This window comes from Macaca fascicularis, chromosome 14 (genome assembly GCF_037993035.2).
Source record: "Macaca fascicularis isolate 582-1 chromosome 14, T2T-MFA8v1.1".
NCBI classification, from domain to species: Eukaryota; Metazoa; Chordata; class Mammalia; order Primates; family Cercopithecidae; genus Macaca; species Macaca fascicularis.
In genome coordinates, this window is record NC_088388.1 from 76,121,456 (window position 1) to 76,138,965 (window position 17,510).

The window sequence follows — 17,510 nt, forward strand, 5'->3', positions numbered from 1 at the left end:
GTAATCCCAGCACTTTGGGAGGCTGAGGCGGGTGGATCACCTGAGGTCAGGAGTTCGATACCAGCGTGGCCAACGTGGTGAAACCCCGTCTCCACTAAAAATACAAAAATTAGCTGGGCATGGTAGTGTGCACCTGTAATCCCAGCTACTTGGGAGGCTAAGGCAGGAGAATCGCTCGAACCTGGGAGGCGGAGGTTGCAGTGAACTGAGATCGCGCCATTGCACTTCAGCCTGGGCAATCACAGTGAAACTCCGTCTCAAAAAATAAATAAATAAATAAAAATTATGTTATGTGAATTTCACCTCAATACAATTTTTATTTAAAAAAAATTTTAAAAACATTAAAAACAGACCAATAACAAGGAGTAATAAAAAGTAATACAAAGTCTACCAACAAAGAAAAGCCCAGGACATAATGGCTTCACTGCTGAATTCCACCAAACACTTAAAGAAGAACCAATATCAATCCTTCTCAAACTCTTTCAAAAAATTAAAGTAGAAGGACTACTTCCAAACTCATTTTACTAGGCCAGCATTACCCTGATACCAAAGCAAGATAAGGACACTACAAGAAAGAAAATTACAGGCCAATATCACCAGTGAAATCCTGAGACATAAAAATCCTCAACAAAATACTAACACACTGAATTCAACAGCACCATAAAAGAATCGTTCACCATAATCGAGTGGGATTTATCCCTGGGATACAAGGAGGGTTCATCATATGCAAATCAATAAATGTGACACACTGCATTAACAGAATGAACCACGAAAACCATATGATCATCTCAACAGAAGTAGAAAAAGCATTTAACAAAATTCAACACCCTTTCATGATAAAAACTCTCAACAGATTATGTTTAGAAGGAAGATACCAAAATACAATAAAGGCCATTCAGGACATGGCCACTACTAAAATCATACTCAATGATGAAAAGTTGAAAGCTTTTCCTCTAAGATTAGGAACAAGACAAGGATGCCAAACCTCACTTCTTTTTGACATAGTACTATTAAGTCTTAGCCAGAGCAATTAGGCAAGAGAAAGAAATAAAAGCCATCCAAATAAGAAAGAAGTCAGATTGTCTCTGCAGATGACATGACCTTTCATATAGAAAACCCTAAAGAATCCACAAAAAACTACTAAAACTAATACATTCAGTTTATGGGTTGCAAAGTTGCAGGATACAAAATTAACATACAAAAATCAGTGGCATTTCTTTCTATGTACTAACAACTACCTAACTGATGAAAATAAGAAAATAATCCCATTTATAATAGCAACAAAGATAGAATTCTTAGGAATAAAACTTTACCAAGGAGGTGAAAGACCTGTACAGTAAAAACTATAAAACACTGATGAAAGGGGCTGGGTGCGGTGGCTCACACCTTATAATCCCAGCATTTTGGGAGGCTGAGGCGGGTGGATCACCTGAGGTCAGGAGTTCAAGACCAGCCTGGCTAACGTGGGGAAACCTGGTCTCTACTAAAAACATAAAAATTAGCAGGGTGCAATGGTATGTGCCTGTAATCCCAGCTACTTGGGAGGTTGAAGCAGGAGAATCACTTGAACCCAGGAGGCAGAGGTTGCAATGAGTGCAGATCATGCCACTGCACTCCAGCCTGGACGATGGAGCAAGACTCTGTCTCAAAAAGAAAAAATAAATAAATAAATGAAAAAATTATGTGTTTATGGATTGAAAGACTTAATATTGTTACAATGTCAAAATTACCCAAAGCAATTTACAGATTCAACATAATCCCTCTCAAACTTCCAATGTAATTTTCCACAGAAATAAAAAAGAATCCTTAAATTTGTATGACCACTAATGATTCCCAAAAGCCAAGGCAATCCTGTGCAAAAAGAACAGGGCTGGACACATCACATTCCCTAATTTCAAAATATATTATAAAGGTGTGATAATCAAAACAGCATGGTACTGGCATAAAAACAGACACATACTGGTGGAACAGAATAGAGCGCCCAGAAGTAAATTCACATCGTTATAGTTAATTGAATTTCAACAAAGGTGCCAATACAATGTCTTCCTCATACAATGGGAATAGTCTCTTCAATAAATGGTGTTGAGAAATTGGATAGCCACATGCAGAAGAATGAAATTAGACCCTTATCTCATACCACATACAAAAATCAAATCAAAATGGATTAAAGACTTAAATGTAAGACCTGAAACTAAAACTACTAGAAGAAAATGGGAAAAGCTCCACAACATTGGTCTCTGGGGAATGATTTTTTGGATATGACCCCAAAAGCACAGGTAACAAAAGCAAAAATAGACCAGTGGAACCACATCAAACTAAAAAGTGTCTGCACAGCAAAGGAAACAATCAACAGAGTGAAGAGAAAATATTTAATAGCAAAAAAAAAAAAAAACCCAATGAAAAAATGGGCTAAAGACCTGAGGAGATATTTCTCAAAAGAAGACACAAATAGCCAACAAGCATATGAAAAAACACTCAATATTACTAATCATCAGGGAAATACAGATTAAAACCACAAGGAGATATCATCAAACACCTCTTAGGATTTTGGCTATTACAAAAAAGATGAAAGATAAAAAGTATTGGCAAGGATGTGCAGAAAAGGGAACTCTTACACACTGTTGGTGGGAATGTAAATTAGTACAACCACTATGGAAAACAAGGTGGAGGTTCCTCAAAAAACTAAAAATAGAACTAACATATTTATGATCCAGAAATCCCACTACTGAGTATATATCCAAAGGAAGTGAAATCAATATGTCAAAGAGATATCTGTACTCCCATGTTCATAGAAACACTATTCACAGTAGCCAAGATATGCAATCAACCTAAGTGTCCATGAAACAGATGAATGGGTAAAGAAAATGTAGTATATACATACAAAGGAATACTATTCAGCCTTTAAAAAGAAGGAAATTCTGTCACTTGTGAAAACATGGTTGAGTGTGGGCGACATTATGGTAAGTGACATAAGCCACACAAAGAAAGACAAATACCACATGATCTCCCTTATGTGTAGACTCTAAAAAAGTCAGACTTACAGTGGGGTACGGTGGCTCACACCTGTAATTCCAGAACTTTGGGAGGTGGAGGTGGGGGAACTGCTTGAGCAAGACTGCATCTCTACACAGAATTTAAAAATTAGCCAAGTGTGCTGGCATGTGCCTGTAGTCCCATCTACTTGAGAAGCTGAGATAAGAGGATAGCTTGAGCCCAGGAGGTGGAGACTGCAGTGAGCCAAGATCACACCAGTGCCTTTCAGCCTGGGTGACAAAGCAAGACCCTGTCTTCAAAAAAAAAAAAAAAAAAAAAAAAAAAGGCCTGGCGCAGTGGCTCATGCCTGTAATCCCAACACTGGGAGGCCGAGGTGGGTGGATCACGAGGTCAAGAGATCGAGACCAACCTGGCCAACATGGTGAAACCCCATCTCTACTAAAAATACAAAAAATTAGCTGGGCATCGTGGCACGCACCTGTAGTTCCAGCCTGAGGCAGAACTGTTTGAACCCGAGAGGCGGAGGTTGCAGTGAGCCAAGATTGGGCCACGGTACTCCAGCCAGGTGACAGAACAAGACTCTGTCTCAAAAAAAAAAAAAAAAAAAAAAAGTCTAACTTATAGAAAAAGAGAGAATAGTGTTGGTTACCAAAGGCTAATGTTGGTTACCAAAGGGTTGAGGGGGAGGGGAAATGTTAGTCAAAAGGTATAAAATTTCAGTTAGATAGAGGGAATGTTTTGAGATCTATTGTACAGCAGGGTAACTACAGTTAATAATAATGTATATTTCAAAATAGCGGAGAGTAAATTCAAATATCTTAACATGAAAAAGACATTATATATGTTAATTAGCTTGATTTAATCATTCCATATTGTATAAATAGATTAATTAAAACATCACATTGTACCCTATATATACAAATTACGTTGATTAAAAATAATATAAATTTAAAAAATGTCTTTAAAACATTTAAAAACTTTAAAAAAACTTTTTAAAAAAAATCTTCAAAACATTTAAAACATTTAATGTCTTTAAAACATTAAAAAACTTTGTAGCATCACAAATAAAACAGAGGGCAACTCTATACTCATATACTTTTGATTAAAATAATGCATTAAAGCATTCTCAGTTAAAATGGCAAGAATAATCTCATTAAACCTTTTAACCACTCCAGCAAGTACTAGATTATCTAATATCTAGATCTAGATATTATCTATCTATAGATAGGCAGATAATAGATATCTGCATATTATCTATCTATCTCTAATCTGTTATCTATCTCCCTCCCTCCCCAAGGAAGACTTTGTCTCTAAATCATTTAGAATCATATAAAAAATTAACCTTCAATCTAAGACAAAGGGGATATGGATTAAATTAAGCATGTTTAGTAACAATTAAGTTTGGAAAAGTTGTCATTTTATTCCCAGGTGCTTTTAATTCTGAAAATTTGTCTCTAATTGTATATTTATAAATACAGTGGTTAATATTTTTAGTTTCTTCTCATGCTTAGCTGTTTTTACATTTTTCAAATAATGGTTTTGTTATATTCTTAATTATGCCTTCCAGAAATATGGCTATCTGGATCACAAAGCCATTTACAAGGTACTGCCATCCATCTTGTAACGGTAGGAGGAAATAAACAACATTTTGAGTTCTGACTTTTCAATGTCCGCCTTTTATATAAAAACAGAAATACCAAGCATACAAAAAAGTGTACTGAATGGTGAAAGATTAGAGCACACAGAAGAGGCTAAAGTCTATGTTCCAGGGACATAGTCAACACTTGATAAATGTTTGTTGGCATAGGGAGGGAAGAAAGAAGGGGTAGGAAAAAGAAAGGAGATTCAAAGATGCTAACCACACACAGAAATTCTGAGATGGAAAGGGGAAGTTAAGTAGTTTAGTTAGAATGTATATTTTGTGTAAGTAAGGCAATATGTGCCAAGAGAGGTGTGATCAAACACTTACCTTAACCCATTAGGGAACAACTTCTTGTAGTCAACATTTATTATACTGATATTGTTTTTAGCAAGGGTTTTAACGGATACTAAATGGCCCACATGCTGAAAACCAGGAGCCATGGACCTGACATATCGCCTATCATGAGCTGGCAACCAAAAAATCTGTAAGGAGAAACAAGAAGTCCTTCAGTAGATAATCAGCTGTCCAGGTACGAAGAGCTCCACAGGGAATGGAGGGAGCTCCATTCCAGCACAGGTCGTATTCTACAGAGAGTAGAGAGAGAGAGATTCTAGTCCTTGGTGAAAGAGTCAACGTGAGCTAGTATTTTCTAATGAACTCTTATAACGGGGCTTTCACTAGGGCTACTCTGGAGCTGAGTTTTCTCACGACCTCTCCATTTACCAGTTAACATCAAGTGTCAAGGACCTACTGTGTACACAAAGACTCATATAAGCAAAGTAGCTGATAGATGTAGGTGAACAGTGAGAATCAAAAACATCTTTCTGGTTAATGATGTTAACAATCATCTTTGAGGCTGGGTGTGGTGGCTCATGCCTATAATCCTAGCACTTTGGGAGGCCAAGGCAAGAGGATCTCTTGAGCCCGAGAGTTCGAGACAGCCCTGGGCAACATAGGGAGGCTCTGCTTCTATTTTATTTTTTAAAAAATGGTCTTTGAGAGGAGTCCTTTCCTGCCAACACGGATGCTGTTATGACTCATCTATGAAATACTTCCATTTGTAAAAAGACTTACATTGCTTCACTCACAGCACTCCCATATTCTGAGAATTTATGGGATTTGGAACAACTGACTGCCCAAATGCAGAGAGTTGCTTCTGAAAAACATCATGAGCAAATCTCTGCTCAAATAAGAACAAGCTCTCCTTTCTATATCATTCATCATGCCAAGTCTTCAAAGCCTTAATGTTACCCAGGCTCTTTCTAATGGATCTATGTTGGTGTGGTGCAGGTCACATTAGATAGTTATTACACATATTCCTCTTTAATAGGGTGCTGATATTTCATTTGGTTTGGAATAGCAAACAGCCTCAACGGTTTTCCCCACTGAGATAAATTTAACTGGGTCATTCCTAGGTTACCACATGTAGCTGTATAAGTAACAATCTTCATTTCCATAGGAAGTAAAATTGCTCCTAGGACATGCTACCCACCTCCCAACCTGTGTCATAAATACTGAGATAGACATACCAGATGTTGCTCGATTTTAGAGGCAAGGATCACGCTTACTACTTGACGGACAAATGTGTGTCTGAGAGGATGTCTTGGTGGAGGGCCACGAAGATCAAATATCACAAATTTTCTTTCCTTCTTTGCAAGTGTCAATAAATCAGCTAGTGTTGGAATTGATTGATTTCTTGCTCTTTCTTTATCTGCCTTTGATAGAGGTTTCATATTGTAAAATGGCTTGAGCTAGAAATAAATACATCAAAAAATACATCAAAAGCATTTTCCAATTCTCCTACTATGTAGCCACACATCCAGCTCTACCTCAGTTGCTCCATTATCATTCAATACACCAGGTCCTCTGAAATACTAGTCCTAGATAACAGGCGACAAGGAGAGAAATAAAATGTAATCTTATCAATAATTAGTGTTTGGAATGGTCTCTTCTATATCCTACAACCTGTTGTATTTGCACTGAAGGTCATGTTCTTATCCTGACCTTCCTTTCCAGCCTTTTCTCCCATAACTCAAGATAATACATCCCTTTCAGCCATGCTGGCTTCCCACATGGGCTCTTGCTATTCTAGTTTTATGTAATAGGAAGAACACATGCTTTGGCTTCAACTGAATTTAGTGCCGGCTCTACCCCTCCCTTGACTTCCTTGCCATATCAACTTGTTAAAATTCTACCTTTCAAATGCTATTTCCCTTATGAAGCTTTCCTTTAATCTTCCTGAACTAAAGAGACTTCAAGGCTGGTGCTGTAGTCATGCCTTTAATCTCAGCAGGCTGAGGCAAGATGATCACTTGAGGCCAGGAGTTCAAGGCCAGCCTGGGCAACATAGTGAGACCCTTGTCTCTACAAAAAAATTTAAAAATTAGCTGGGTGTGGTGATACATGCCTGCAGTCCTAGCTACTAGGGAGGCTGAGGCAGAAGGGTTACTTGAGCCTAGGAGTTTGAGGCTGCAAGTGAGCTATGATCATGCCACTGCACTATACGCTGGGCAATAATGAGGCCCTATTTCTAAAAAAAATAAAAACACTTCAATGGCTTTAAAGCCCAATGGCCCATTTTTATGCCTCTGTAACTGTATGTCTCATTCTGCCTTCTATAGTTATTTGGACATGTCTTAGTACGTTAAAGTTCAATCCTGGCTCACTATGCTTCTTGCTATGCAACATTGGTAATAAAACCATTTAAATTCTCCAAGTCATCGTTACCCAAATTATAAAATAGAGAAGAAGAATAACTTATATATTTCTTAGGATTATTTTGAAAGTTAAATATGATAAAAATATTTACAGGGTCTGGGAGTATGTCTGGTACATAGATAGAAAAGTGTACAATTCACATTAGTTCCTTCACTCTCTACTGACTCTACTGGAGTGTAACTCCCTCTTGGCGGGAACTGTCATATATTCTTTGAAATGCACAGCATTTCACCTAACACAGGGGAGAACACACACATGTTTGCTACATTAAATTTAATAGATGGCAACTTTTATCATCACTTGCCATTTTTTAGATCTGAGTGAAGGCAGTGATAAAAGGCTACCTCCCAGGAGAAGGAAGCAGAAGGAAGAAGTCACATTTTCTTAAGACTCAAGTAATCTCTCTTTTTTTCTACACAACTTTATCTTCATTCTCATTCATACGTCTCCTATTTCTATTCTTCTTCCTTTGACCTAAATAAGCTGCCTTTTTTTTTTTTTTTTAACATTTTTCTCAGGAAAGAAACAATCACATTGCACAGTATCTCCAGAAAATTGCTAGACCAGAAGGCAGATCTAAACCATGGTTAAATTAAGATCTGATTGAAAGCTACAACTAATGGTTTTCTTAATTCTCAGGACAATAGAAAGATGCTTCAGAATTCAAAATTTTGTTAGCTACTACCAGACCTAAACCAACTGGTTCACTTAACTGTTAAACCTTCTTGTGAGAAAAACTGTTAAAAGAATTTACGGGAAAGACCAACACACGGCCAAAAATTCAAAATAGCCAAGACAGTAAATATTTAATCAATATAAGAATTTAAAACTAGACTCCAATAAACTTTAAATAGTATTATGGGGGTAGGCCTAACAGCCGAGGTACGTTGTGCCTCTTTTTCTGTATATAAAATAGGAGAGACTTAATCAGAAAAATAAACTGGAATGGATAAATGCCTGTTTAGACTATATCCAACATGTGATTGAATGTTTTCAAAATGCCACAGGAAGTAACAAGCTAGAAATGAAAATAAATTTCTGGTCCTCCAGATGAAACATCTGGTTCCTCAAATAAAAATAAGATTAAAAGGTCCTCTGTTCTCTGTGCCTCTGCGTAGACATATTACAAGTAGAAAGGTTATTGGAAGACTCAACGTATAATATTGGTTAAGAAATAGAAAGACAAGGCTGGGCACAGTGGCTCACACCTGTAATCCCAGCACTTTGGAAGGCTGAGAAGGGTGAATCACCTGAGGTCGGGAGTTCGAGACCAGCCTGACCAACATGGAGAAACCCTGTCTCTACTAAAAATACAAAAATTAGCCAGGTGTGGTGCACATGCCTGTAATCCCAGCTACTCAGGAGGCTGAGGCAGGAGAATTACTTGAACTGGGAGGCAGAGGTTGCAGTGAGCTGAGATCATGCCATTGTACTCCAGCCTGGACAACAAGAGTGAAACTCCATCTCAAAAAAAAAAAAAAGAAAGAAAGAAAGAAATAGAAGGACAATTAAACCTGTCCAATGATGCCACATCAAGGAAACATTCCACTGAATAGATGATTCTGATGAGAACTAACTGTAACTACTTATGAATAACAATACAATTTTCTTTTTTTTTTCTTTTTTTTTTTTTTGAGACAAAGTCTTGTTCTGTCGCCCAGGCTGGAGTGCAGTGGTGCAATTTCAGCTCACTGCAACCTCCACCTCCCAGGTTCAAGTGATTCTCCTGCCTCAGCCTCCCAAGTAGCTAGGATTACAGGCATGCACCACAATGCCCAGCTCGTTGTATTTTTAGTAGAGACAGGGTTTTACCATGTTGGCCAGGCTGGTCTCGAATTCCTGACCTCGTGATCCACCCGTCTCAGCCTCCCAAGTGCTGGGATTACAGGTGTGAGCCACCATGCCTGGCCAATAATACAATTTTTTTGTTGATATGGGTACCACCACATCTACCATTAATTGCATTACTATAAAAAATCAGATCACCAGAGTACTACAACCACTCAAGTAGTGGGAATATCTAACAATCCTGTCTTCTTCCATGTCCCAACATAAAACTATTACTTTGAGACCATTGTCAGAAGAACATCTCTTTCTTCTCTATGGCCCTTTCCCTATACATTTATTTATTTGTTTTTAATTTTTATTTTTCTTGGGTATTGCTCTTGTTGCCCAGGCTGGAGTGCAACGGCAGTGTCTCAGCTCACTACAACCTCCGCCTCCTAGGTTCATGCAATTCTCCTGCCTCAGCCTCCCGAGTAGCTGGGACTACAGGCGCCCACCACCAAGCCCAGCTAATTTTTTTTGTATTTTTAGTAGAGACAGGGTTTCACCATGTTAGCTAGGCTGGTCTCGAACTTGTGACCTCTCCCCTATAAATTTAAATATCAGAGGCTAGGCGCAGTGGCTAACGCCTGTAATCCCAGCACTTTGGGAGGCCAAGGCGGGCAGATCACAAGGTCAAAAGAAAGTAAAAAAATTTACTTTTTTAACTTTTATTTTAGATTCAGTGGGTACATGTGCAGGTTTGTTACATGGGTATATTGCATGATGCTGAGGTTTGAGGTATGAATGAACCCATCGGTTAGGTACTAAGCTTAGTACCTAATCGTTATTTTAACCCTGGCCCCCTTCCTCTTCTAGTAGTCCCAGTTTTCTATTGTTGCCATCTTTATGTTCATGTATATCTAATAGTTAGCTCCCACTTATAAGTGAGAACATGCAATATTTGGTTTTCTGAGCCTGCATTAATTCACTTAGGATAATGGCCTCCAGCTGCATCCATGTTGCTGCAAAAGACATGATTTCATTCTTTTTTATAAGTAAATAGTATTTTGTGGTGTATATATTTGTACAGTTTTGAAAGTTCCTTTCATTGATACCGAGTTTTATTCCATTGTGGTCAGAAAGGATACTTAATATGATTTCAATTATTTTAAATTTGTTGAGATTTGTTTTGTGGCCTTACACATGGTCTGTCCTGGAGAATGTTCCATGTGCTGATGAAAAGAATGTGTATTCTATAGCTATTTTATGAAATATTCTGTAATTGTCTGTTCTGTAACTGTCCATTTGGTCCAAGTACAGTTTCAATCCAATGTTTGTTGATCTTCTGTCTAGATGATCTGTTCAATGCTCATAGTAGGATGTTAAAGTCACCAACATATACTGTATTGGAGTCTTTCTCCCCCTTTAAATCTAGTAATATTTGCTTTATGTATCTGGGTGCTTTGGTGTTGAGTGCATGTATAATTGTTACATCTTCTTGGTGAATTGATCCCTTTATTATTTCATAATGACCTTCTTTGTCTTTCTATAGTTTTGGAACTAAAGTCTGTTTTATCTGATGTAAATATAGCTATTCCTGCTTGCTTTTGGTTTCTGTTTGCATGGAATATCTATCCCTTCACTTTCTGGCTGTCCTTAACAGGCAAAGTGAGTTTTTGTAGGCAGCATATAGTTGAGTTATTTCCTTTATTCATTCAGGCAGTCTGTATCATTCAAGTGACTAATTGGTTTACATTCAAGGTTATTATAATAGGTGATGACTTACTGTAGCCATTTTGTTAACTGTATTCTGTTTTGTATATTCTTTGTTTCTTTCTTCTTGTTTTTCATTTCAGTTTGACGGTCTTCTGTAGTGTAAAAGGTTTGATTTTTTTTCTCTCTCTCCTTTGCATATCTGCTCTACTGGTGAGTTTTATGCTTTTGCGTGTTTTCATAATGGTGATTATCACCTTTTTGCTTCCAGATGCAGGGATCCCTTGAATATTTCTTGTAGGGCTAGTCTAGTGGTTTTGCATTCCCCAGCTTTTGCTTGTCTGGGAAAGACTTTCTCCCTCATTTCTGAAGGATAGATTTGCTGAGTCAAATATTCTTGGCTGGCAATATTTTTTCTTTCAGTACTTTGAATACCTCATTCTATTCTCTCCTGGTCTGGACAGTTTCAGCTGTCAGTCTAATGAGAATTCCCTTATATGTGACTTGATGCTTTTCTCTTGCTCTTTTTAGAATTATTTGTCTTTGACTTTTGACAATTTGATAAAATATGCCTTGATGAGGACCTTTTGGGACTGAATCTATTTGGGAATCTTTGAGCTTCTTAGATGTGGATGGTCACCCCTCTCTTGGGAAGTTTTAAGTTACTGTTTCATTAAATAGTGTTTCTATTTTTCCAACTCTTTCCCTTGGGAACATCTACAATACGAAAATTTGTTTGCTTAATAGTGTCCTTTCTTGTAGGCTTTCTTTACTCTCTTTCATTCTCATTTCTTTTTTTCTCCTCTCTCTGGGTAATTTTCAAATTACTCACTTTCAAGCTCAGAGATTCTTCTGTTGAAACAAGTCTCTTGTTGAAGCTCTGTACTATATTGTTTTATTTTGGCACTTGAATTATTCAGCAGCAAGGGTGTCCGTTTGGTTTGTTTTTGTTTTTTCTTTTGAGACAGATTCTTGCTTTGTAGCCCAGGCTGGAGTGCAGTGGTGTGATCTTCACTTACTGCAACCTCCACCTCCTGGGTTCAAGCAATTCTCCTGTCTCAGCCTCCCAAGTAGCTGGGACTACAGGCGCATGCCACCACACCTGGCTAATTTCTGTGTTTTTTGGTAGAGACACTATATTTGTCAGGCTGGTCTCCAACTCCTGACCTCAGGTGATCCACCTGCCTCGGCCTCCCAAAGTGCTAGGATTACAAGCATGAACATCTGACTGGTTCTTTTTTTACTGTATCTATGTTTTTGTTGAATTTATCATTGACATCATGAATTGTTTTCCTAATTTTGTTGAATTGTCTATTTTTTTTTTTTTTAATCTCACTGAGTTTCCTTAAGGTAATTATTTTGAATTCCTTTTCCAGCAATTCATTTATTTCCTTTTCATTCAGGTCTGTTACTAGAGTTATGATCCTTTGGTGGCATCATATTTCCTTGCTTTTTCATTTCTTGTGTACCTGTGCTAATGTCTGTGCATCTTGTGGAATAATCACCTCTTCCAAACTTTCTGGAATGGCTTTTCTAAAGAAACATTTTCACCTGCAGTTAGGTCTTAGTGCACTAGTTGAGAAGGGTGTGGTGACTTTGTTTCTGGGTAGGTGCAGTGGTATAGTCTCTGTGCAGCTTCTTTGGCTGCATTCAACATCAGCAATAACTGCGGGCATCTCAGTGGCTTAGGGGTGTGGAAATTTGTTGTCGCAACAGCAGAGGTGTATGTGTTTTTTGTTTTTTGTTTTTTTGAGACAGAGTCTTGCTCTGTCACCCACGCTGGAGTGCTGTGGCACGATCTCAGCTCACTGCAAGCTCCGCCTCCTGGGTTCATGCCATTCTCCTGCCTCAGCCTCCCCAGCAGCTGGGACTACAGGCGCCCGCCACCACGGCCAGCTAATTTTTTTGTATTTTTAGTAGAGACGGGGTTTCACTGTGTTAGCCAGGATGGTCTTGATCTCCTGACCTCGTGATCTGCCCACCTCGACCTCCCAAAGTGCTGGGTGGCGTGAGCCACTGCGCCAGGCCAGAGGTGTATGTTGTTAATGTCTTTGGTCCACAAAGGCTTTTGGGGTTCTCCAATTCTTGTTTTCCCTACAATGAGACTTCACTAAGGGGATCCCTCTTGGTGTCAGGTCTGACATGGCATAAAGTCAACTGCTATGGTGCTGGATTCCAGGTGCAAATGTTTAGATTGGCAGAGTCCTAGGATCAGAGTGAATCTTTCACTCTCTGTGGCAGGGTTGGACATAGGTTGCCCACACCATCAGACTCTAACCCCTTAGCAGCTTAGGTCCAGAGAGTTAGGCTGTAGCTGTGACTCTATTCTTGCTAGGCAGGGAAAAGCCCTGGCCTGACTCTAAGGAAAAAGGTATGTTCTGGAGGTTTGAGCCTAGGGCACAGGGTATGGCTATAATTTGGGAGCTTGAGCCAGCAGGGCTCGGTGGCAGCTTGGGTGTGTGGGGATAAGGCACCATGTAGTGGTGATACTAGACTCTAGATAGTAGGATTCAGCAGTATCCCAGACTCTGTGAGGCCAGGTGCAGCAGCAAATGCCCCAGTATGGCTGTTGTTTGGGTCCTGGGGGGGCAAGAAGCAGGACGACATGATTCAGTTTCTTAGGGATGGCACTATCTCAGCAGCTTAGACTCTAGGGAGCTAGTCCAGCTCCAGGGAAGCAGGGTACTACAATTGTTTGGCCTGTAGGGTTGGGTATTTCTGCTCAGACACTGGTTTGTTTCCCTGGGATGAAGGGTACTATGTTAGCTCAGCCATGGAATGTGCAGTTGCTCAGCTCAGCCAAAACACTGATTCTCCAAGGGTTGATGTGCCAATCTACTCAGGCCGTGGGGGCCTGACTGTTCCGAGCAGCCCAGGCACCATTTCCCTGCCACGCAGGGCTCTGACAAAGTACTTTTTCCTTGAGAGGGCAGTACACAGTTTCAACTCAGGACCCTAGTGGCAGGGCATAGCCAAGTCTGAAAGAAGTAGATGGAGCTGTTCTGCCAAAGCACCATATCCCCAGGAAAGGGTACACAGCTCCATCTCTAGCCCAAGGGTGCAGGGTGAGGGGTAGGTGAAACAGTTCTATCTGCTGCTTGGCTTTACAGGGAAAGGTGTAACAGCTGCTTGGCCTGGGGATGTTAGGCTACTCTGTTGGGGTGGGGTGGTTCCCCAGTAGTTTAGCATAAGGGATGAAGGGTGCTGTGGCTACTCACCTCTGGAGCAAGATGTGAGTAGTTCCAAGATAGCATTGCACAGTCGCCATGTAGGCCACGGGGCAGGCACAGCTGGCTCCTTCTCTGAGGGGAACACAGTTGTATGGCCTCTAGGTAGCTACCCCAGCTGGGCTTAGGGCCTGTGAGGACTGCAGGTGACCCCAATAGGGGTCCAAAGTGTTGCTGTGGGCTGCCTACTCTTTTCACCATAGAAAGAAGTTCCTCCTGGTTCCTGGCTGATCTCAGCTGGGGGATGAGGTGGCAGGGTCCTGGTGTTTCCTTCCATTCTCTATGTGGGTCTCCTGAGTTTCTGTGCTCACCAGGGTTTCTGTTACTGCTTTGATGTACTCTGGTGCTGTCCTTTATTTTCATTAAAATATGGTTTTTTATTTATTGTTTTGGCTGTCTTTATGGAAGGGATGAGTGCTAGTATTTTCTAGTTGAATATCTTGCTGTCATTTCTCCTTTGAGTGAGTTTTGTCATCCTGCTTTTTCCTTCATTAATGTGCTAAATAAAACTTGTACTCATGCCGATTATATATCTGCATGAGAATTATATTTTTATCATTTCTATAATTATACTTTCACAAAAGGATATAACAAAGTTCCACGGAAGTATCGGTTGGGTTGAAGAAACAGGAATTCAGTTTAGCTTCCAGTATCAACTTCCAGAATGTCTGTATCTATTCTTATTTTGTTATAAGATTAACTACTTGATTTTCACAATAATCTCAAGACTAATAAATATATTAATAAATAATGACCAATTCACCACGATGGTCAATCAATAATCATACCCAACCAATAAAGAATCATCAGAATAATGTTTACAACTAATTTCTTCACTATGGAAAAAACTACCCAAATCTCCAAATCTTTTAAATCACATAACACCATTTCAACTACCTTCTAACCATACAGCATGAAAGCAAAAAAAGCTCCACGATCAAACCTTAAGTCTCCCAGATAACCATATTCGAACCCCAGGTTTCAGGATGCTCTTCAGTAGCCATTGAAATAGGATAATTAAATGCTACAAGTAAAGCACCTGAACACCCTAAACATGCTAAAACAGAGCTATTAATTCTAAAAAATGTCCACGAAAAGTTATTACAGTAACAGATCCAACTCTATCACTTACAACTAACCCAAGACATTCAAAATGGGAGACAGCTGTGAAGAAATGTTTGAAAACCAAAAATAAGGCCAGGCGTAGTGGCTCCCATCTGTAATCCCAGCACTCTGGGAGGCCGAGGCAGGCGGATCACCTGAGGTCAGGAGTTCGAGGCCAGCCTGGTCAACACGGTGAAACCCTCTATTAAAAACACAAAAAATTAGCTGCGCATGGTGGTGGGCGCCTGTATTTCCAGCTACTCAGGAGGCTGAGGGAGGAGAATCGCTTGAACTCAGGAGGCTAAGGCTGCAGTGTGCCGAGATCGCACCACTGCACTCCAGCCTGGGTGACAGAGTGAAACTCCATTTCAAAAAAAAACAAAAACAAAAATAAGGCTGGGTGCGGTGGCTCACATCTATAATCCCAGCACTTTGGGAGGCCAAGGCGGGCGGATCACAAGGTCAGGAGTTCAAGACCAGCCTGGCCAATATGGTGAAACCCCATCTCTACCAAAAATACAAAAATATAAGCTGGGTGTGGTAGTGGGCGCCTACAATCACAACTACTCAAGAGGCTGAGGCAGGAGAATTGCTTGAACTGGAACTCAGGAGGCAGAGGTTGCAGTGAACCAAGATCACGCCACTGCATTCCACCCTGGGCTACAGAGAGAGACTCTGTCTCAAAAATAAATCAATAAATAAATATAAAAAAAGAAAACTAAAAATAAGGATGCTATTTAATAAGTTAAGTATTAAATGTTTCTGAATGTACTTAGGATTATGAAAAAAAGTTAAATTCATGGTTCCCACATGGTAGCTAACCATGACCACTGACATGAGAAACAACTGTTGGTGTCTTTCAGCAATAAGGACCACTAAGGTCCAATAAAGACCACCAAGAAAAATCATCCATTAATTAAAATTCATCAACTTTACTGTTCCATCAAACATCTCAGCCTGATGAAACTTCGGCTCAATTTTAGGAATAAGTTTAATTCTGTAAATCCTAATAAGACTTTTATCAGCCATATATTATACATCAGATACAATAATAGCCTTTTCATCTAGAACATACCTTTGCCAAAATATTAACTATAGCTAACTAATATATACATCCTAATGGAGCACCTCTAGTTTTTATGTGTCTATGTATGAGTCATATTGCAGAAGCTACATATACTCAGAAACCTAGAATATCAGAGTAATCATATTATTTTCATATATAGAAATAGCATGTATAGACTATGTACTCCTAAGAGGACAAATATTCTGAGCAACTACAGTAATAACAAATCCACTTTCAGCTATTTCTTATATTAATACTAATTAATATAATGAATCTGAAGTGGAGTCTCAGTAGAAGATACAGCTTGGATGTGTGTCCCCTCCTAATCTTATGTTGAAACGTGACCTCCGATATTGGAAGTGAGGCCTAGTGAGAGGTATTTGGGACATGGGGGCAGATCCCTTATGAATGATTTGGTGCCCTCCCCTCAGTAATGAGTGAATTCTCATTCTAGTAGTTCATGCAAGAGCTGGTTGTTTAAAGGAACCTGGTACCTCCTTCTCTCTTTCTTGCTCCCTCTCTTGCCATGTGACATGCCTTGCTTCCCCTTCACCTTCTGCCATGAGTAAAAGCTTCCTCACCAGAAGCTGAGCAGATGCTGGTATCATTCTTGTAGAGCTTGTACAACCATGAGCCAAATAAGCCTCTTTTATTTAAAAATTACCCAGTCATAGGTATTCCTTTATAGCAACACAAAATGGACAAACACAGTAGATAAGTCCATCTGTATATAATTCTTCACTTTTCCCTATTTTTACATGAAACATGATCAAACAGCCCTCAGGATTAACATCAAACATAAATAAAATTCCATTCCACCAGTACACGATCAAAAATCCCTTAATATTTCTTTTCCTAATTACACTACTACTGTATAAGGGAGCTATTACCACAGCTGAGCCTCACACCTTGCTATCTCTGCTGTCACATATGCTAGCAATATGGATGCCTGTTATCTATCTTGTTGAGATGTTTATCTTCAAAATCAAAGTCTCAAATGAGTATATCTGATTGGGCAGAACCTAGGTCACATGAATTCCTAGTCATAAAAAAAGCCAGAAAACATAGGTTGTTTTCTTTAATCTATCTTGAGAAAGTAGGCTTGACCTTTATCAGATGCAATTCTGACTTTTTACCCATTTAAAAACACTCAAGGATAATTCTAAACTCTTTAACTTGTTATGTAAGCATTGCCATAATTTCCCATCAACATGTTTTCCAGATTATTCTCCTAATCTATCTCCCATCTACTTCCTACCCCTCTCTTCCTTCCTATCTC

The 17,510-nt window shown here is 39.3% G+C and overlaps 1 protein-coding gene across 1 annotated transcript in view; it reads right to left on the reverse strand.

The window, feature by feature from the left end:
• GDPD4 (glycerophosphodiester phosphodiesterase domain containing 4) overlaps positions 1 to 17,510 on the reverse strand; it is an 85,352-nt gene that overhangs the window by 21,705 nt on the left and 46,137 nt on the right. Inside the window, exons 12-13 of the mRNA XM_005579162.3 lie at positions 6,166 to 6,387; positions 4,964 to 5,118 (exon numbers count right to left, since the gene is read on the reverse strand). Of these exons, the coding sequence (XP_005579219.3) occupies positions 4,964 to 5,118; positions 6,166 to 6,387 (377 nt within the window). The remainder of the gene's footprint in view (positions 1 to 4,963; positions 5,119 to 6,165; positions 6,388 to 17,510) is intronic.